The 22,482-nt window shown below is 48.0% G+C and overlaps 2 protein-coding genes across 10 annotated transcripts in view; both read right to left on the bottom strand.

The window, feature by feature from the left end:
• Positions 1-18,045, bottom strand: part of ZNF160 (zinc finger protein 160) — a 37,560-nt gene extending 19,515 nt beyond the window's left edge. For 2 of the 9 annotated variants that reach the window (XM_031934784.1, XM_026448813.2), the window contains exons 1-4: positions 17,752-18,045; positions 5,789-5,872; positions 5,560-5,684; positions 65-124 (exon numbers count right to left, since the gene is read on the bottom strand). In XM_031934784.1, the coding sequence (XP_031790644.1) occupies positions 65-79 (15 nt within the window). In that variant the 5' untranslated portion in view covers positions 80-124; positions 5,560-5,684; positions 5,789-5,872; positions 17,752-18,045. Of the gene's footprint in view, positions 1-64; positions 137-5,559; positions 5,873-6,841; positions 6,916-8,653; positions 8,706-17,751 lie in introns of those variants that run through there. The other 7 variants (XM_031934781.1, XM_031934783.1, XM_031934785.1 and 4 more) reach the window with 7 other exon arrangements.
• Positions 1-22,482, bottom strand: part of LOC111528907 (zinc finger protein 665) — a 262,870-nt gene that overhangs the window by 163,105 nt on the left and 77,283 nt on the right. The window lies entirely within an intron of this gene.

Here is a 22,482-nt window from a genome sequence, read left to right as displayed (position 1 = left end):
GCAACGGCAATACCAGGGATTTCAGAAGAAATAAAAGAACAATCCGCCAGGAATATCACTTTACCTGAGTAAGGGCCATTCCTGACTCCTTTTCTTGCCTCTTCCTCTTCTTCCAGACTTCTTCCTTGGGTAACATAAAAGAGTCTTTAGAAGTCAACACTGAATATCCAAAATATGCTGCTTAGGGCTGAGAATCTATACACCCCCTTCATGTGCCACAATCACATGCACAGACCTCGCCCTATGGAAAGATGGTCCTCTGCGCCCCACTGCACCGGGGGAATACGGGGACGAGAAACTCCTACAGGACGAAGTGAGTTTCTGACCCCTTTCTTCAGAACCTGCTCTCCTCCTGGAGAAGCCCACACAGGCTGCAGCAGTGGGGAGCCGGGCTGGACTGAGCTTCCCTTTAGGGCACAGACCCAGCCCTGACCAAACCCCATGCAGAACACAGTCCCCTCACCTCTCTGTGGATCCCAGGCTGAGCTCAGCCTTCAGAAACAAAAGACAGGGATTGGTACTATGCTGGCTACAGAATAGAGTCAACTTTAAATATTACTCGGCTGGGCTCTAAAACACTGAAATGAAAATATGCCAAGGGGGTACAAGAGATGTTTCTGCAAAACGCCTGGGCACTCTAACGTGAAGCCAGGGTTGAGCTGCACTGAGGGGGTGAGCCCAGCACAGCCCCACCTTCTGCCTCTGCTCTTCTGTTGGGGACTTGTTCTCACCAGGATCCAGACTGGATATTGAAGGAGCAAAAAGAATCACACCGAACAGGCAACATGGACCAGAGGTGGGGGTGAAGGTGGGGCTGCCATGTCAAATGGGAGGCTGTGGGACATCACAAAGGTTTCCACGGAGAAAGTGATGTCAGAACAAAGACCTCAGGAAGAAAGGCTGCTTGTCACTTGCAGCTGAGAGGCCAGAGATTTCTAGGCAGAGGGCCAGCCCACATGGAAGCCTTGAGGTAGGCACAACCTTGGCTCCAGGAAAAGGAAAGGGGCCTGTGTGGCTGGAGCAGAGGGGGCAGGGAGGACACAGGAAGGAGATGACGACCGAGAGGTCTTGAGGGGGCAGATCACACAGGGAGAGGTCTTCAAACATTCCTTCTCCCATACCTCAAAAGAATTTATGAAACCATGTATTTCCTCACCTGTTTTAAGTAAATGCATAATTTTTTCTTTATTTTACAAAGTAACACACTTACAACATAATATCTTACATATTTTACACATGACAAGAAGTTCAGCTGAGCCCCAGGAAGTACAGGGTTGCCCTCAGCTGAGATGTGTAAGACTGCAGGGGGTGGACATGTTTGGAGGAGTTTGGGAAGTCATTTTTATTTAATTAATTAATTAATTTGTTTTTGAGACAGAGTTTCACTCTTGTTGCCCAGGCTGGAGTGCAGTGGGATAATCTCAGCTCACTGCAGCCTCTGCCTCCCAGGTTCAAGCGATTTTCCTGCCTTAGCCTCCGGAGTAGCTGGGATTACAGGCGCCCTCCACCACGCCTGGCTAATTTTTTGTATTTTTAGTAGAGACAGGGTTTTGCCATGTGGGCCAGGCTGGTCTCAAACTCTTGGCCTCAGGTGATCTGCCTGCCTCGGCCTCCCAAAGCGCTGGGATTACAGGCATGAGCCAGTGCATCCAGCCAGGAAGTCACTTTTAGACATATGAAGATGGAGATGCCTGTTGGGATATTCCTGCAGAGAGTTTTGGAGACAAATGGACACAGGATTTTAGACCTCAGAGGGGGGTCTGCAGGGGACATGGAGCCGTGTATTAATAGGTGGGACATAAAGTCACAAGATGAGACAGTAAGGAAAGGCAGTGGGTGTGGAAGGAGACAAGAAGAGGTGTAAGGACTGAGCCGTGAGCACTCACACATTCAGAGAACAGAAAGTTCTGGAGACACCAGAAGAGATGAGGAAAGTAGAAAGTGATCAGAGTGGCAAGAAGATTGAATAGATATGTAAAGGTTAACGGGGTGTCATAAAAGCCAAGACAACAGAAGACGAAGTGATTGGCTGTGCTACATGCTACCGAAAGGAAGAAAAAGATGAGGACAGAACATGAATGATGGCATGTAGGAATGGGGAGGTCACTGATGACTGAAAAAGGAAGAATCAGTGGAATGCTGGATGTGAAAGCTAGAATCAAGCAATAATTCAAAGGTTTAAGCAAGAATTGAAGACAAAGTGGCCGCAGACGGCTCACACTTGTAATCCCAGTACTATGGGAGGCTGAGGTAGAAAGACTACTTGAGCCCAGGAGTTTGAGACCAGCCTGGCCAACACAGCAAGATCCTGTCTCTATATTTTTATTAAAAAAAAAAAATTGAAGACAAAGTAAAACTACTTTTTAGTATATTATGCTCTTAAATAGAGCATAAATAGGTACTTATTACAGAAGGAAATGTAGTTGAGAGTATTTTTTTGTCTTAAAGATGGAAAAGTAGAAGAAAAAAAGGCTTTATTATGCATTGGAGATCTGTTCAGAGAGGAAAAAAATTGTTCATACTACTCTGACACTCAACACAGAACATTTCACCTCTAGTCACCAAAATGTGTGTCATTTTCCCCACAATGGCAGATTCTCCAGCAGACTCCCAGCTAGGGAGTCCCAGGTGGGGAGTCCTGCCGTTTTACTCAATTCTGACACTGTCTACATAACAGAATCAGACACCACAGCTTGAGAGCTCAGTCGCACAAGGCTGCCCTCACTTCATCCGCTGTACGCTCTGACTGACCTGATCAGTGTGCTTCCCTAACACTTTCCTTGGGGTTGAATAACTAGCCAGCGCAGCTTTTCCATCTGGCTGTTCATCTGTGTCCTTTGCAACATACTTTATAACAAATGAGTAAACCAAGCGTTTTCCTGAGATCAGTGAATGACTGTGGCAGATTACTACAACCTGAGGAGGGGGGTCAAGTGAATCGCCAATTTACATTTGGTCGCTCAGAAATTCAGGTCCCAACCTGTGACTTGTGACTGGCATTTGAAGTGGGGGCAGCCCTGTGAAACTGACCAACCAGTAAACAGCATCTGATCCTAATTCTAGTTGGACAGTGTCAGAATTGAGTTGAACACCCAGTTAGTGTAGGATGGAAAATGCATTGCTGGTGGGAAGAAGTTCCTCCACATTTTGGTGATGAGTTTTCCGTGTTGCGTGTTCACTATTATATTGACTGTACACTATTATATTGACTATAATCAGCATCACATACTACTAAATATTACGTAATCAGTATTACATTAACTCATGTTCTCGCCTCTACCCAACCCCATCCCAGGGAAAGGGAGGAAAAGGGTGGCCCACAAATGAATGAGTCAAGTCACTGCCCTCTGGCTGAAAAGGTTGTAAGTGGAAGCTAAACTCTGATGCCATAATTATAAAATGCATAGCCTTATAGACAAGAGTTTTGCAATTCTCATCTTTATCTGTGTATTTTAAGCATATTTAAAACCTGTTAGATTATAAAGACAGAAATCAACATGTCACCACTAAATTACCCATATTCAATCAGCTCACCACTCACCTGAACCAAGGTCCTCTCCTTCTTCCTTCCTGTGTGTTTCCCTCTCATTCTGTACGTTTTTGAGACGGAGTCTCGCTCTGTCGCCCGTGCTGGAGTGCAGTGGCCGGATCTCAGCTCACTGCAAGCTCCGCCTCCCGGGTTCACCCCATTCTCCTGCCTCAGCCTCCCGAGTTAGCTGGGACTACAGGCGCCGCCACCTCGCCCGGCTAGTTTTTTGTATTTTTTTTAGTAGAGACGGGGCTTCACCGTGTTAGCCAGGATGGTCTCGAACTCCTGTCTCGTGATCCGCCCGTCTCGGTCTCCCAAAGTTCTGGGATTACAGGCTTGAGCCACCGCGCCCGGCCTCTCTCTGGCTTTTTTTCTCTGTTTCCTCCCAGGTTTCTGCTCCTCATTTTGAGCCCCCCTCCTCTCCTGCTCTTTCTCCCCTTCTTCCCTCCTTTCCTTCTCTTCCGCCTGTTCTGCTCCATTCCTACAACTTCTTCCACCTCTTACCCTCTCTCGGCCCAATCTTTTCATGGTTCCAATCCCAATCTCCACGTATTTCTGCCTCTGTCTCCCCTCATATGTGCTCCCCATCTGCTCCCCCCATGACATCCCCTCTTCCCTGCTACGCCCCGTCCCCATTCTCCCGCACCCCCAGATCCCAGGCCTCCCCATGCTGTGGTTCTCCCTATGCTTTCCTTGTCACCAGCTGTCCCGTCTTGCTGTCCCAGCACCACATTGCTGTCTGCCCTGGCTCCAAATCCCTCCTCCTCTCCCCCACTCTGTCTGAGGAGCCTCCCCCTTTCTGCCCCTCTCCCTGTCTTGCTGTCTTCATCTCTCTGGAGATGCAGCTTTTCTCTACATTTCTCCAGTTGCTCCCTGCCCCACACTTTCTCAGCTTTGTCTTTCACTCTGTGTCTGTCTGCAAATTCCCCACCCATCCTCTGCGTTGCCATCTGTTCATGGTTCTCACCCATCCTTTACACTCCTTCTCAGTTTTTCTATTTCCTCTCTCTTTCTCTCTCTTTCTCCTGATCCCCTTTGGCCACATATTTACAGGGAAGGGGATGGAATAAGATGCCCACCTACTGAGAGCACATGTTCTAGTGGAGTGGAATCTGGGACAAAAGAACATTGGAGGTGAACAGACAGGCCCAAGCCACCTCCTTCAACGCTGGGTCAGAGGAAGCCATGCTTATGAGGGGGAGGCCTGCAGGGTGGAGGGCAAGGCTTAAGGAGAGCAAGATGGGCAGGTGTCTCAGAGGAGGGGTGGGATCTGTGGAATCCTAGGACCAGGGCGAGGACTCTTGCACTGGAGCTGCAGTGCAGCTGCATTATGTCTTCGTTATGCAGACATAATGAAGGGTGAGGCTTAGGGGATCCAAAGGGTGAATGCACCTCGCGGGTGAGGACCTTGCAAGGCACAGGGTGGGAAGTGAGTAAAGAGTTTTAAGCAAGAAATGGCGTGAAAGGTGTCTACATGGCCTGAAGGCAGAAATATTGCAAGCAGGACCAGCCTCTGTGGTTCAATGGGAAGTGACCCCTGACCTCTCATGGACATCTCTGAATTTACTTGGGGATGAGAGAGCCATGAAGGGATATTAAGGTCTATGGGACCCAGAGTGATGGCTCACGTCTGTAATCCCAGCACTTTGTGGGATGTAATTCCAGTCAAAGCGGGAGGATCACTTGAGCCCAGGAGTTCGAGACCAGCTCAGGCAACACAGTGAGACCTCCTCTCTACTAAATATATATATTAAAAAAATTATTTAAATGTGGTGGTACACACCGGCGGTCCCAGCTACTCAGGAGGCTGAGATGGGAGGATCACTTGAGCCCAGGAGGTCCAGGTTGCAGTGAACTACAATCACGCCACAGTACCCCAGTCTGGGCTACAGAGCCAGACCCTATCTGAATTTATATATATATATATACACATACATGTGTATGTATGTCTCTGAGGACTCCTGGAAATCAAGTATGGATGTGCAGGAGCCTGGGGAGGCCAAGTTTAACTTCAACAGAGGGAAACTCACGTGTGAGGCCTTCACTCCAAGTATCAGCTTCTAGAGGCTGCAGGAATCTGCAAGAAGAGCTGGGTTCCCTGCAGGCGGGGCCTGGGTGGGCGCCTCATGCAGAGGGGCCAGCAGTTGGGAGGTGCCTGAGGGATGAAGAGGGGAGGGCTTGGGGAAAGGCAGCAACACCTGCGTTTCCCTTCGTCTTGCTCCCGGAGTCTGTTTCCAGAGCTCTGGAGGAGAGACCTACCAGCGAGGCTGAAGCCACTCAGTGGGCTGGAGCCAGGATCTCTCTAGGTCATCGAGGGGGCAGTGTTCGGATCCAGGAATGTTTCTGCAATATAGAACATGAAATGCAAAACTTGAGCTTAGCAGGGAGTGTACAATTTCATGCTGACCAGCAGAACCTCCTTCCCATTTCTATTCCCCACCCACCCAGGAAGGACAGTGTCAACCTTGGTTCTGGAGCAGGGCTAAGGCCTATGATTAGTTAGGTCAATAACTTGCTTTTTAAAAAGCAGTAACTTTTTACAAATAGAAACAAATTCCATTGTTCTTCCTTTATCCCATTCCACTCTTGAGATGACATAGCCTCAAATACCTTTGAGATAAACTTTGTCATCATAACATGCTTGTGTCAATAATTTCTACATATAGTGTAATTTGAAATTCAAATTCACTTTACATGCATTCTGAAAGTACTTGAAAAAATAGAAGAGAAACAAAAAAACATAGATTACAATTTTTAAATAAAAATTGTTTTCTAAGTACTTATTTTAATCTGTTGTAGAAAAAAAGCCTGTAAAATCGTCTTCAGAAAACATCTGCATTTCTATTCACCTCAAGGGTAATTCATTTTGCAAGATTTTAAGCGTATTTGACAGGGTATTCTTTTTTTTTTTTTTTTTTTTTTTTGAGACAAAGTCTCTGTGTCGCCCGGGCTGGAGTGCAATGGCGCAATCTTGGCTCATTGCAACCTCCGCCTCCTGGGTTCAAGCAATTCCCCTGTCTCAGCCTCCCAAATAACCAGGATTACAGGTGCACGCCACTACACCCAGCTAATTTTTTTTGTATTTTTAGTAGAGACGGGGTTTCACATTGGCCAGGGTGGTCTCCAACTCCTGACCTCAAGTGATCTATCTGCCTTGGCCTCCCAGAGTGCTGGGATTACAGGCGTGAGTTACCACGCCCCGCTGGATATTCTCCTTCCTATGAACCCTATATAAAGTAAAACTAGATGATCAAATATGAAATGGCATTGTATCTACTAGCAAGAATTTTATGTCAACATCTGTGAATTTACCTCTACTTTGAAGTATGTTTGCCTCTCACCTCCCTACAGGTGGAAGATTTCATCAATGGAAAAGTGGTGATTAACTGAAAATACAATTGTTTAGATAGGAAAAATAGCATATTTAACAACTATATCTACACAGTTTCAAAAGATATGGTGTCTGGGATTTGGGGACTTTTGCAAGGTAGATTGCTCTGTGTTATGCAATATTGCTAAGTACCTGTGTTGCCAAGAAAGCAGTTTCAGCATGGACTTCCATGATTCCAAGCAAAGAAATGATTTGATTTTGGATCTTTTCATTAAACTGAGAATAGTAGGGGTGAATCTGATTATAGGTGAAAGCCATGAATCCATTTTCTATATGCAGAGTTTAAATGCTTATAAAATTTTCATTGAAGCAAAATCAACACATTCACAAGAGACTGAAAAAGGATATTTCCGGCCGGGCACGGTGCTTCATGCCTGTAATCCCAGCATTTCACTTTGGGAGGTTAAGGCAGGTGGATCACTTGAGGTCAGGAGTTCAAGACAAGCTTCGCCAACATGGTGAAACCTCGTCTCTATTAAAAATACAAAAATTAGCCAGGTGCAGTGGCAGCGCCTGTTATCCCAGCTACTAGGGAGGCTGAGGCAGGAGAATCACTTGAACCCGGGAGGCGGAGGTTGCAGCGAGCCGAGATCGTGCCACTGCACTCCAGCCTGGGTGACAGTGCAAGACTCCGTTTCAAAAAAAAAAAAAAAAACCAAGAAAGAATGGTGGGGGAGGCTCAACCTTTGCTATTTGCTAGGACTACAGGATCAAAATCAGCTTCTACATTGTCAACACATAACAACTGAAACTCAAAAATAATGCATACACATATATTTGAAAATTGGAATATGACAAACTTTAAACTTGCCCTGGTACCTTGGCCTTTGAGAGGCACTGAATCCAGCCTGGGCAACATAGTAAGACCCCACCTATACAAAAAAATTTAGAAATTATCCAGGTGTGGTCGTGCATGTCTATAGTCCCAGCTATTCAGGAGGCTGAAGTGAGTTTGAGATTGCAGTGAGTTATGATCATGCCACTCCAGCCTGGGCGACAGAGCCTGTCTCAAAAAACAAAAAAACAAAAGAAAAAAGCTTTGCAGGACACTCAATCTTCACTGTGGGTGTACTGACTCTTCCTGTCACACATAAGATACATCATTACCTGCTAAAAGAAAATTTCAGCTAATTGAAAAAATGAGATGCACCAAGTTTATTTCAAAGCCATATACATCTAAAATCCCTTACAATTGTGTAACAGATCAACAACTGAAATATAAGGAAACAAGGTATTAGTGATGCACATGCTCCAATGAGACCCCGATATCACACAAAGTAACACTCCAAACTATCCTTTTATCTTCCAAAATGCATCTGAAAGCTTCTTCATCTACAACACAAAATACTCCAAGATACCAAAGGTAACCCAGAAATTTATCTCTGAGATTTCCCCTATAATTCCTCTATTTTAAGTATTGTTTATGTTTAAGGGAATGGTTGGCGACCTAAATTACCAGACACCCTTCCTCCACACACCCTGGTCCAGGGCCCTTGAAACGTCCCTGGACCTAAGCCCAGAGTTTCTCTCTTCCATCCAGAAATGGAAACGATGTTCTAATTGTTGTCACCATGAAACTGAATACAGCACAAGTAGAAATTTCACCTTCGTTTCATCCTCTAAACAGACAAATCAGGTCCTGGATTAATTAAGCAGGTCTAATTGCCAGTTCCAGGGTGAAACCACGGCCCCACAGGGACCATCCGCTGATGCCCCTGCACCCCTCCTGGTACCTTGAGCTAAAATGAGTTGTGATCCTCTTAAGGGTAGGATGCCTGTCTCCACCTGCAAACAAAATGAGTTTTTCACTTCAATCGTTTTCCATGTAAGAGTAAATAAACCTTCGCCTTCAATTAAGTGGCCCAGTACAATTCTGTTCTTTTGCCTTAAATTGTTTGAAATGCTGTATTAACTGAAAATAAGCAGGAAGCATCCCTGAACTGAAAATAAGCCGGAAGCATCCCTACTAATTAACTGAAAATAAGCAGGAAGCATCCCCGCCTAATTTCAATTAGCTGAAATTTTCTTTTAGCAGTGCCATGCAGATGATCCAGTCCTAGCGGAGAGAAAATGACCTGGGGCCCAGAGGAGTAGAGAGCCCAGAGAGCCCAGACCCGCTCCTTTCCTGGCCCTGCCCGGTTCCCACAGCCCAGACCGCACCACAGCAGCTTCCACCCCCCCACCCCGCCCCCGTCCACCCCTTTCCCCTTGCCCCGACCCCACCCCAGGGCGGCTTCCACCGTTCTCACCCCGCCCCCTCCCCACTGTCCAGGCCCCGCACCCACAGCAGTTCCACCCTCCCAGCCGACCCCCTTCCACCCTGCCCACCCTGCTCCCTTGCCACTATCCAGGTCCCGCCCCGACGGCGGCTTCTACCCTTCCCACCCCACCCCTTCCCAATGCCCAAGCCCCGCCCCCACGGCGGCTTCCACTCTCCCACCCCACCCCTCCCCACTGCCCAGGCCCCGCCCCACAGCAGTTCCACCATCGCACCGACCCTCTTCCACCCCTTTCCCATTGCCCAGACCCCACCTCACCCTCCCTACCTGGCCTCTCACCACTATCCAAGACCCGCCCCTCGCTGGCCACAGCCCCACCCAGAATCCGTTTCCAGTTTTCTCACCTGCAGGAGAGCATTCAAACCTGCCTTTCAGGGTACTCCAGCCCCGTCCAGCCACACTCGGAATCCACCAGCCCACCAGGCGTTAAAATCTCCAGGTGCGCCCATGGGATTGGTAGCGAGTCCCAGGGTTCCCGTGGGAAACTCTGAGACCTGGTGGCTCTGCAACTTTTCTATGATTTGAACCCCCTGCTTGATTTGGAGACTGGACTGCTCTTTTTAATACTCCCAGTTGGTGGCTGGTGTGCTTCCCAGCTGTCTGCTGGTTTGTTCTCATGAGAGGTAACTCCAGTGTCTAGTCTTTGCATAACGGATGAGGAATACAAAATGCCTTAATCTAATGAATATATAAATTGTCTGTTTATGCACCCTGTTCAGTCGTTTATTCACTCGTCTCCTGTGGAATCCTAAGCACAATTATAAAAGAATCCCGTTACATGAGATCAGTGTCTAACACAGACAAAGCCTCTGTCTCAATAACAGTAAATAATAATAGCAACATTAAATGAAATATTAGTATTGCTAAAATGGGGGTGTAGTAAAAATTAAACAAGTAAATAAGTAAAAATAAATGACATATGGCCAGGCGCGGTGACTTATGCTTGTAATCCCAGCACTTTGGGATGCTGAGGTGGGCAGATCATATGAAGTCAGGAGTTCAAGACCAGCCTGACCAATATGGTGAAACTCCGTCTCTACTAAAAACACAAAAAAATGACCCGGGAGTGGTGGCTCATGTCTGTAGACCCAGCTACTCAGGAGGCTGAGGCAGGAGAATTGCTTGAACCCGGGAGACAGAGGTTGCAGCCAGCTGACATTGCACCACTGCACTCCAGCCTGGGAAACAGAACAAGACTCCGTCTCAAAATGAATGAATGAATGAATGAATGAATGAAATATTAGGCCATTTTTATGGCCTTCACATTGGGAGACGGATGTATGCAGGGGACTTGTTTGTCCTTGGGGTGGTCTTTATTGTGAGAAGAGAGCTGAGCAGGACCAGCTGAGGGGCAGAGCCAAGGACCCCCTTCATGGAGACACCCTGCTTGCCCAACAGGTGGAAGGGCAAGCGTAAGTCCACCCCGAAACACATCTGGCTGACTATGGGATCGTTGTCTGAGGCTGAGCAGACCCACTTGGCCAATAAAAGACCCTAACTCTGCAAAAAGAAGAGAGACCTCTCTGTGCCCAGACCCCTACACAGAAAAAAGGTCCTGGGGTCTAAGATTTCTCACTTGCCAATGATGTTGGCTTGAATATTATTCAGACCCAAATCCTTGCGTCCTGTGTGGGACAAACTGACTGCAGACATGCAGGAAGTGAGAGTCTGAACGGAGCAGCAGAAAGGCAGGCAGAAGACTTGAGGGAGGGGAGAAAGGAGAGACACAAACAGACCAACCCCTCCTCTTCCTCAATCACCCGCCTGGGGAAACATTAGTTTCCCGTCTTAGACAGGACAATGGGGAAAGGGAGAAGTGTGTGCAGAGGGTGAGATGTGTGTTGGGTGGACAGAAAGACTCCTTTCCCTCAATGTGACCCCATTAGCTCACCCCATTCTATTGCACAAATTCCTGAGCAGAGGGGCACCCTGTGGGGATGAACACAGCTCTTCCTCCCTCCGGTTCGAGTCTCCCTGCCATGACCAGGGCTGTAATCCCCCAACTCCCTTCCCAGGGCCCCGTGGCCCCTCTGCACTGGAGAAAGAGCCGTGTTCCACAGCCGGTCTCAAGGACCTTGCCCCTCAGCTCCCCAGCTGCCCTGCGACTCTGTGACTCTGTGATCTTGGAATAAACAGGGGGAGGCCACTGGCCTGGCAGCAAGACTGTGGCAGCTTTATCTTCCCAAGGACAGTCCCAGTGGAAGCCTGTGGGCTGCAGCTCAGTGTGCTGCTTCGCCCTGATTCTTGGAGAAATCTTTCCCCTGCTCTGGGACCCTGACAACCACGCCCTCTTGAGTTGCACCCATAGACGCCCCCACAACAAACCCTCCCTAATGAAAGCCATCTGCGCCTGATTCTTAGGCCCTGCCTTGCCCTCTGGACCCAGACATGCTTATACACTCCCACACCCCCCAGATACTTCATAAAGATCCCACATTCCCCAGATACTTCATAAAGATCCAGAAGCCCTGTTAGGAAATCTCACAAGCCCCAGAAACTCATGGAATAATATACACAAACACCCCAGGGACTCGCTGACCCAGGACAACGTATTTCTTTTTTTTTTTTTTTTTTTTTGAGACGGAGTCTTGCTCTGTCGCCCAGGCTGGAGTGCAGTGGCCGGATCTCAGCTCACTGCAAGCTCCGCCTCCCGGGTCCACGCCATTCTCCTGCCTCAGCCTCCCGAGTAGCTGGGACTACAGGCGCCCGCCACCTCGCCCAGCTAGTTTTTTGTATTTTTTAGTAGAGACGGGGTTTCACCATGTTAGCCAGGATGGTCTCGATCTCCTGACCTCGTGATCCGCCTGTCTCGACCTCCCAAAGTGCTGGGATTACAGGCTTGAGCCACCGTGCCCGGCCAGGACAACCTATTTCTACTCACAGTGACTCCACCCCACATGGAAATACCACTGAAACCTACCAATAAAACAGAGATGTCTCTCATGATGCACTGCCCCAATTAGACCCCAGCACCATAAAAGGAAACACTCCAAATGATCATTTCATCCTCAGAAACGCAACTGAAAGCCTATTGACCTGCAACTGAAAATACCCCGAATGCCAAAGGCAACCCAGAAAATAATCTGAGATTCCTCCTGTCTTTCCTCTATGGGTTTCAGGAGGGTTTCCGCACTTCCCAAAGCCTCCGCAGAAATCACCCTGTGGAGCGGATGCTGTGGAGCAGTTCTGGGATCCACACCCTCAGGCCAAGGTACCCATCCTCCTGCTGCTGAAGCTCCCTAACCAAGCTTAGGCCTTGGTTCTAAGTACACTTCAGGATGTTTCTCTGCATGATTCCACTGCCTTCAGTCCTCTTCACTGTGATGAGTTTCCCAATTAAACTCCTGTGTGCAAATCTCTGTGTCAGCATCTGTTTCCCAGGTAACCTGAGCTGAGACATCAGGGCGTTACAAAATGATCCTGCAGCCCCACAACCACCCCAAAATCCACTTAGCCAGACCTAAGACTTCTTTCCAAGTGTGCCACACACCCCGTGAGCCCGCAGCCACGCATGGGCCGGGTGCGTGCAGCATTCATCCAGCTCCTCCAGAGGCTCAGCCTTGCTTCCATGCCTCACTTGACACCTCTAAGTACTTCTTCACTTGCCCTATTTTTCTACTTCTCTTCCAGCCTGAGGAGCACACTGGATCGAAAGGCCTCTGGACACAAGCGATGTGGCAGGAATGGACACCAACTGCTATCTGCAGGACAGTGGGCCTTGAGTGTAGATTCTAGAAGTTGGCCCTGCTGGAAGGAGTTGCCAGCGATTTGGGGACACCATGGAGTCCAGTTTAAAGGCAGGTGAAGATCGGCTGGACTGAGCTGATAGAGGATGTCCAAGAAAAAGAGAGGCCCCAGATCTCATGAGGGAGGCTGCCATTGTCCCGTTGTCTCTCTACGCACAGTCACCTGCAAAATCCCCCTGCTGTTTAGGGAGTGCCTTCTTCATGGCCCATTTAGCTTCTGAACTTCTCGCTGCCCTTCCTGAAGGGAATCCAGGACCCCTGACTCTGAGGACATCACTGCTGGAAGGCAAAGCCCCTGCCCAGGATGGCCACTGGGCCCTGGTGATGTGCAGTGTGGGAGACCTGGGAGCTAGAGTAAGGCAGTGGGGACGCCTCAGCACTGGCTGAGGACAGAGGGTCTGCGGGGCTTTTCAGGCCTCAGTGAGGCCTTCTGCTCTTTTTCTTTTTTTTTTTTTGAGATGGAGTCTTGCTCTGTCACCCAGGCTGGAGTGCAGTAGCGCGATCTCGGCTCACTGCAAGCTCTGCCTCCCGGGTTCACGCCATTCTCCTTCCTCAGCCTCCCAAGTAGCTGGGACTGCAGGTGTCCGCCACCATGCCGGGCTAAGTTTTTGTATTTCTACTAGAGACAGGGTTTCACCGTGTTAGCCAGGACGGTCTCGATCTTTTGACCTAGTGATCCGCGCACCTCAGCTTCTCAAAGTGCTGGGATTACAGGCGTGAGCCATCGCGCCCGGCCATGCCTTCTGCTCTTATATAGACTGGAATAAATAGCCACAGGAGGTTTAGACCAATTACAGATGAAATTTCCAGAATATGGGACCATCCTCACTACTCGCCCTATCCTTTTGGTCTTCCCTGAGGACTCCTCAGCCCGACCCCAGCCCCAGCATCTGAATCACAACCCCGGAGAAGGTGCTAGAGTCGTCCTGTGGCCAAGATGGAGACTGCGTCCTCCAACGGAGGGAGACACAAAACACTCAAAATAATCCACGCAGAAAAGTGTCCGATGTGGTGATGGATGCGGAGATAGTGAAACCTGAGTAACGTGATAGACAGTGATGCGGAGAAAACTTCAGATGGGGGTGCAAGGGGGCAGGAGACAGCTCTGAGGCTAGACCCGAAGGAGAAGAAAGGGACAGAGCTGTGATGATTTGGGGACATAGGGTAAGAGGAGGGGCAAAGACTGAGACAGGAAAGGTTTTGATGTTTGGGAAAAGAGAAAAGCAAACGTGACTGGGGCAGAGGGAGTCAGGAGAGGAGGGCAAGCTCCCAGGAGGAGGCTGGACACTGGCAGGGGCCCTGGACACAGGGCTGTGGAGCCACAGTGAGGAGCTGGGCTTTTGTCCTGGGGAACCCGGGAAGCCGGAGGAGGGTTCTCTGCCAGGGACTGACATGACTGTTTTAGATTTAGCCATAACTCTAATGCAAAGAAAGGCCTCTGAAGATGGTCTGACTCTGAGTCTATGCCCTGGCTTCCGTCCTTGTGGTTTTGTTTTAAATTTTAAAGGACTGAGTCCCATTTAAATTTTTAATTGCAGTGGGCACTCCCCACTTCCTAGAAGAACTGCAAAACACAGATGGACACCCAATTTTGTCCAACATTAAGGGGGTCCGTGTCGCTCAGACTGAGGTATATTGACTGAGTCTCTCACCTTCACGTTGCAGGTGGGTCTACTGAGGGCTAGAGGGGGAGACGTTTCACCAAGTCATCGAAGTTGAATTAGAACATGTATCTGACTCTACCACGGCCTCGAAGGGCCAATGGGTAACACCAGACTTTCTCACACCTCCCCTGGAAAATTCCAGGATCTTCTTTCATATACCTGGGCAAAAGAAACTTCTCTTTCACGGCTTTATCACGCTGATCCCAAACATTTAATTCCTCTTTTCCAGAAACACACAACATACTTAGGAAACGCAGAACTGTGAAAACATGGCTATTGGTGTTGACAACAGTGAAAGACTGTCAGCTGTAGAAATGAACTCTCTCAGCAAGTTTTTTCATGAACACATAAGCTCTGCTGGAATAAGGTTTTGAGTCAATCCGGCCTATCCTTCCACATTTACAGAAAATAGAACTGACAAAAGAGAGCTGAAGAGGGACATCCACTTAGTAGTTCACAGGTCACTATTTTAACAGATGACATAAGGGAAGAAAATGGACTAGTAACAAATTAGTTGGCTGGGCACAGTGGCTCACACCTGTAATCCCAGCACTTTGGGAGGCTGAGGCAGGTGGATCACGAGGTCAGGAGATTGAGACCATCCTGGCTAATATGGTGAAATCCTGTCCCTGCTAAAAATACAAAAAATGGTGATGGAGCAAGACCCCGTCTAAAAAAAAAAAAAAAAAACAAATTAGTTAATAGGTTCTCATGTTAAGGTTAAAAAAAAAAAAGGGTCATTGATATCTTTACCAAATACACGTTGACACCATCTAAAATTCCTACTGATGGCCGACGCAGTGGCTCACGCCTGTAATCCCAGCACTTTAGGAGGGATCACTTGAGATTAGGAGTTCGAGACCAGCCTGGCCAATATAATGAAACCCTATCTCTACTAAAAAATACAAAAATTAGCCAGGTGTGGTGGCAGGTGCCTGTAATCCCAGCTACTTGGGAGGCTGAGGCAGGAGAATTGCTTGAACCTGGGAGGTGGAGGTGGCAGTGAGCTAAGGTCACACCAGTGCACTCCAGCCTGGGCAACAGAGTAAGACTCCATCTCGAAATAAATGAATAAATAAGGGTCGGGCGCGGTGGCTCACGCCTGTAATCCCAGAACTTTGAGGTTGCAGTGAGCTGAGATCATGCCACTGCCCTCCAGCCCGCGTGACAGAGTGAGACTCTGTCTCAAAACTAAATAAATATGAATAAAATTACCTACTGACTACCAAAGAGTATTTCCAATATGTGATAAAGAGTAAAAGCGTGCAAACCTCAATCTGAACTCAACACAATTAACTTCGAATGGAAACCATTTTGAATATATATATTATTTAATATGTATATATTACTTAACTATATATGGAATTCTACAAAGGGAAAAAATTGAAAATATATCACATTTAGAAAAGAATGACATGAGCCGATATAGGATTCCACAAAAGCTTACGTCAGCAACAATTACATATAGAAAAAGAGACTGAATTAGATAAGCTTTATCTCACCCTTCAACATGAACTGTGAGATGAAAGGTAAAGACAAGGCACCAGGCAGTGACACAGTCAGTCACACCTTGCCCCTCTTCACTGCCCCACACCCTACCCCATCCTAGGAAACAGGAAGAGGGAGACCCACAACTGAATGAGGCAAGTCACCGCCCAGTGGCTGCACAGCATGGGCAAATGAAAGCTAGCCTCTGATGCCATAATTATAAAATGCACAAGCCTTTTACAGAGCTTCGTAATTCTCATCCCTACATGTAGACTTTAAACAGTAAGGTTACAATTTAAATGTAATACATTATAAACAGAGAAATCAAATTGTCATATCCAATCTCATCTCACCTCTCATCTGGCCCCAGAGCGCCCCTCTTTGTAACTATGTGTCCCTCTCCCCCCATTTTGTACCTCTCACTTTTACCCTGTCTCTCCAGTCCTTCTTTTCCCCCTTTTATTTTCCCCCTAGGATTCTGCTGATTTTGTGGCTCTTTTTTCTTCTGCTGTTTCTCCCTTCTTTGTTTTCCCCCTTTATATCTGTTCTACTCCATTCTTGCAATTTGTTTCACCTCTTGTGGCGCTTTCTTTCCAATCTTTTCATCGTTCCAGTCTCCAACTATTTCTGCCTCTTACCCCATCTCTGCGCCTCCTCTGCTCTCCCCGTTAAATTCCCTCTTTCCTGTTACACCCGCTTATCCTCGCTATCTGGCACTCCCAGACCGAGGCCTCCCCCTGTTGTAGTCCTCCTTGTCACTGGCTGTCCCCTCCTGCTGTCCCAGCACCACGCTGCTCTGTCTGCCCTGTCTCCAAATCTCTTCGCCTCTCCCTCATTCTCTGTCTAAGGAGGCTCCTTCTTTGGTGTCCTTCTCCTTATCTTGCAGTCCTTCATCTCTGGACATCGAGCTTTTCTCTACATTTCGCCAACTGCTTTTCTGCCCGTGCTACTTTCTTGACTGCTTCTTTCACTCTGTCTCTTTGCAAATCCCTCACCCATCCTCCACTTTGCCATCTGTTTATGGGTCTCCCTTATTTGTCTTTTTCTTTCTTGGTTTTTCCATCTCCTCTCAGTCGCTCTTTGTCTCTCTCTCTCCTGATTCCCTGGGGCCACACATTCACGGGAGGGTTTGGAGTAAGATGTCTGCATGTCGGAGGAGTACATTTTCCAGGGGGTGGAGCTGGGCAGGCAAAAACACGGGGTATCACAGGACAGGCCCCGAGCACCTCCCCAACAAGGGCTCAAGGGAAGCGGTGACTGCGAAGGGGAGGCCTGGGGAGCAGCAGGGCCCGGCACCAGGAGGAGGGAGGTGGGGGGCGACGACGCCTTAGGACGGGTGGGATCTGCAGGATTCCAGGATCAAGCAGAGGCGCGGCCTCCCCGGGACTGGGGCTGCGGCGCTGCGCTCCAGGGGCCGACGAGGGCGAGGCTGGGAGGCGCCCAGGGCAGGTAGTGAGGACTTCAAGCGATGCGGGGCGGGAGGCGGCGTCAATAAAGGATTTTAAGCAGGAAAATCCTGCTTAAACGTTTCAAAAACCGGGAAAGGCCATGTTTACTTGGCCCAAGGCAGAAAGACCGGGGGCAGGGACCAGCCTCAGGGCGACTTTAACCCAAAAGGAAGCGGCTCCGGGCCCACACCGCAAGGCCTATTTACCTGAGGTGGAGGGTGCGGTGCGGAGATTTTAAGTCCGTAGCAACCCCGGGGCATCGGGTGTGCGAACTGGGGACGGCGAGGCGCAGGTTGACTCTACACAGAGGAACACTCATACGCCATGGTGTGATGCTTGCTCCGCACGATCCACTTCCGGGTCTGGGGGCAACTGCGCGGAGGGAAGCGACCCAGTGGCCTGGGGCGGGGTCCGAGGTGGGCGGAACCGGAAAAGGGCGGGGCGTTGAGAGAGCCGGGCTGGGGAAGGGGCCCCGGGGCAGGGACCCCAGGGAAGGAACTAGGAGGAGCCCCCGGGGATGGGCGGGGAGTGGCCGAGCGGGAGGAACCCGGGGGCGGGCCGGGGAGGAGCCGCCGGGGAAGGGCGGGGAGGAACCGCGGGGAGGGACCGCCAGGGAGGGTCTCGGGGGAGAGGCGGGGCGGGCCGGGCCGGGACACGCTAGGGTCTGCGATTTCGTGTGACGCCCACTGCCCAGCGCCCAAAGCCTTTAGTCTATAGTGTCATGTGGAACGGCGTAGGTGTTTCAAAAGGTTTCAAGTTAAAGGCACAGTTGTGTAGGTTATTTTGGAAACCAAACTGCTTTCCTCTTAGAATGGAAACGGTTTATGTCGAAACCATTTTTTGCTAGCGCGTTTACCCAGTAATGTCATTGACGCTGAAGCAGCCCAGGAGTCTGGGAATGTGGGTCCACACGGAGCGGTGATGGCATCCTGGGAAGTTTCTGCGATTAAAATTAAGTAATTCTAAAACGCTGAAATTAGCAACAACTTTTAAAATATGTAATAAATTGTTTTGCCCTTTTTTAATACTTACTATTCTATTCCGTACGAGATGACAACCTCAAATGCCTATGCCTTTTTTTTTTTTTTTTTTTTTTTGAGTCGGAGTCGCGCTCTCTCGCCCAGGATGGAGTGCAGTGGCATGCTCTCCGCTCACTGCAACCTCGGCCTCCCGGGTTCAAGCAGTTCTCCTGCCTCAGCCTCCCGAGTAGCTGGGATTACGGGCGCCCTCCACCACGTCCTTTAGTAGAGATGAAGTTTCACCACGTTGCTCAGGCTGGTCTCAAACTCCTGACCTCAAGTGATCCACCCGCCTCAGCCTCCCAAAGTGCTAGGATTACAGGCGTGAGCCACCATGCCTGGCCCCAGGAACCACTTTCACCTACTGAATATATATTAAGCCCTTTGTCACAAAAAGATAATATACATAATTTATCTCAGAACAATTAAGACATTTACCACTGAAAATGACAAATTCAGACTTAGAGAAGGAAAGATTTTATTCAAAAGGACTATTGCAATAGAGAGAATGTTCCAATTACAAGATCTGAAAATGTCCAAGAGACACAAACTAACAAGCATTTTTTTTTTTTTTTTTTCATATATGGAGGAGTAAACAACGCTAGAAAGCACAAGCACAAGTTATGGAGCTGTGGATGAGCATTTGGCATGACTACAGTTATTCAGGGAAATGTTATGTTATGTTATGTTATGTTATGTTATGTTATGTTATGTTATGTATTTATTGGAGAGAGTCTTGCTCTGTCCAACTCTGGGTGAGTACAGTGCACTCACCCAGACTGGAGTGCAACAGCATCATCTCTGTTCACTGCAACTTTTCATCTACCAGGCTCAGGCAGTCCTCCCACCTCAATCTCCCCAGTAGCTGAGACTACAGGCACACGTCACCACGCCTAGTTAATTTTTGTACTTTTTGTAGAGATGGGGTTTTGCCATGTTGCTCAGGCTAGCCTTGAACTCCTGAACTCGAGGAATCCCCCACACCTTGGCCTCCCAAAGTGCTGAGATTACAGGCGTGAGCCACTGTGCCCGGTCTATTTATTTTTTGAGAGAGCATCTTGCTGTGTTGCCCAGGCTGGAGTGCAGTATCAAGATCATAGCTCACTGCAGCCTTCAATTCTGGAATCAAGTGATCCTCCTACCTCAGCCTCCCAAGTAGCTGGGACTATGGGTTTGCACCACCATACTTTACTAATTTTTTTACTTTTTGCAGAGGTGGATTCTCACTATGTTACCCAGGCAGGTCTTGAACTTCTAGCCTCAACTGATCCTCCTGCCTCGACCTCCCCAAGTGTTGGGATTACAGGTGTGAGCCTGGCTCATCATGGAGTTCAAGACCAGTTTGGGCCACATAGCAAGACTCCCATCTCTACAGAAAATTTTTAAAAATTAGCTGGGCATGGTGGCACACACCTATAGTCCCAGCTACTCAGGAAGATTGCTTGAGCCCAGGAGTTCGAGGCTGCCGTGAGCTATGATCCCGACACTGCACTCCAGTCTGGGCAACAGAGTGAGAACCTGTCTCTCTTTCCAAAAAAAAAAAAAAAAAAAAAGCCTACTCTTAGGAGGGGTGTTGTTAAGGAAAAGTTGTTCCAAATTACACTGACAAATAATGATTCAGAGGGTTGGGCATGGAGCTCATGCCTGCAATCCCTGCACTTTGGGAGGCCGAAGCGAGTGGATATGAGGTCAGGAGTTCGAGACCAGCCTGGCCAACATGGCCAAACTGCGTCTCTACTAAAAATACAAAAATTAGCGGGGCGTGGTGGTGCACGCCTGTAATCCCAGCTACTCAGGAGGCTGAGGCAGAATTGCTTGAACCAGGGAGGCAGAGGCTGCAATGAGCCAAGATTGTGCCACTGCACTCCAGCTTGGTTGACAGAACGAGACTCTGTCTCAAATAAATAAATAATAACAAATAAATAAGGCTGGGTGTGGTGGCTCGAGCCTGTAACCCCAGCACTTTGGGAGGTTGAGACGGACGGATTACATGAGGTCAAGAGATCGAGACCATTCTGGTCAACATGGTGAAACACTGTCTCTACTAAAAATACAAAAATTAGCTGGGCATGGTGGCACATGTCTGTAGTCCCAGCTATTCAGGAGGCTGAGGCAGGAGAATTGCTTGAAACCAGGAGGCAGAGGTTGCAGTCAGCCGAGATCGTGCCACTGCACTCCAGCCTGGCGACAGAGTGAGACTCCATCTCATGAATGAATGAATGAATGAATAAATAAATAGTGAATTAGTAATCAAAAACCTCAAAAAAGAAAAGTTTGTAGCTATACATGGTGGCTCACACCTGCAATGCCAGCACTTTGGGAGACCGAGGCAGGCAGATCCCTTGAGCTCACAAATTTGAGACCAGCGTGGTCTACATGGCGAAACCCTGTCTCTACAAAAAATACAAAAATTAGCCAAGTGTGGTGGTGCACATCTGTAGTCCCAGCTACTCGGGAAGCTGGGGTGGCAGGATCACTTGAGCCCAGGAAGTTAAGGCTGCAGTGAGCCAGGATTGCACCACTGCACTCTACTGGGCAAGAGACCAAGAGTCTCTCCAAAAAAAGAAAAAAAAGACCGTTTAAAAAGTTCTGGAGTTTGTGTAGGTTTTGGAGAAACTCCTGCTGAGCCATACCCTCTGCACTAGAGAAGGAAATGTTATACTAAAACACACAAATCAATAGACATTCCCTGATACAACAGTTCCACATATCGCAGATTTAAAAGTATGAGTACTAAGGTGTCATCAGCAAAACTGTTGATTAAATAAAAAGCCAAGTTCATTTATAATACATGGAAATGTACAAGACAAAAGTAGCAGTGCTGGAGTGACCTCAGCAAGGTGGTTGACTACAGAAGTCTAGTAAAAATCATAAAAAATAACAAAGTAATTTTACTAAAGTTGAAAATAAACCTTGGAATATAAACAAACACTTCAGTGTTTGGCATTATCACTGTCAATACTGAAACTAAACCTTAGAAGGAGTTCATTGCAGTTCCTGTAAAGTGGTCACAAGTTAAAATTCCTAACAATGTTATCAGGGTGAATATATAATTGCTACCTTATCTACCAAAACAGAACAAAATTCACATTGTGTATGTTAATTTTTAAAAGGAAGGTCATAAACAATAATTAGTCTTTTCAAATTATGACAATGAACACTCTAAGGACAAAAAAACAGTGCTATTTTTATCCTTATCCCCCACATTTAAAACATTTTAGGGTATTTTCCATATTCTCTTTTTTTTTTTTTTGAGACGGAGTCTCGCTCTGTGATCCGCCCGTCTCGGCCTCCCAAAGTGCTGGGATTACATCCATATTCTTACTATATTTGTACTTTCACTCCTTGGGTCTTATCTGACACACAAGAGGCATGTAGAAAAATAATAATATAGTGCAATAGTCACCAAGAGTGATACAGCTGGCCAGGGACGGTGGCTCATGCCTGTAATCCCAGCGCTTCAAGAGGCTAAGGCAGGCAGATAACCTGAGGTAAGGAGTTTGAGACCAGCCTGGCCAACATGGTGAAACGTTGTCTCTACTAAAAAAACACAAATTAGCCAGACATGGTGGCGGGCGCCTGTAATCCCAGCTACTACTCGGGAGGCTGAGGCAGGAGAATCAGTTGAACCCGGGAGGCGGAGCTTGCAGTGAGCTATTGTGCCACTGTACTCCAGCCTGGGCGACAGAGCAAGACTCCGTCTCAAAAAATTAAAAAAAGAAAAAAAAACAGAGTGATACAGCTTTCATGGTGTAAAATAACTTTCTTGGGATTTTCGTTACATTCACATAAGTATCCTGAGGCAGGGCATGTGGAGAACAACTCAAGAGCACTCTATGTGTACTTTCCCAACATTCTATTTAATTCCAAGAAAACAAAATGGTTCTATCTTTCAGCCTTAAGAGTCTAATGGTGTGT

The sequence above is a fragment of the Piliocolobus tephrosceles genome, chromosome 21 (genome assembly GCF_002776525.5).
Source record: "Piliocolobus tephrosceles isolate RC106 chromosome 21, ASM277652v3, whole genome shotgun sequence".
In the NCBI taxonomy this organism is placed as follows: Eukaryota; Metazoa; Chordata; class Mammalia; order Primates; family Cercopithecidae; genus Piliocolobus; species Piliocolobus tephrosceles.
The sequence above is the reverse complement of the archived record's forward strand: the minus strand, read 5'-3'. Positions and strand labels throughout refer to the sequence as shown.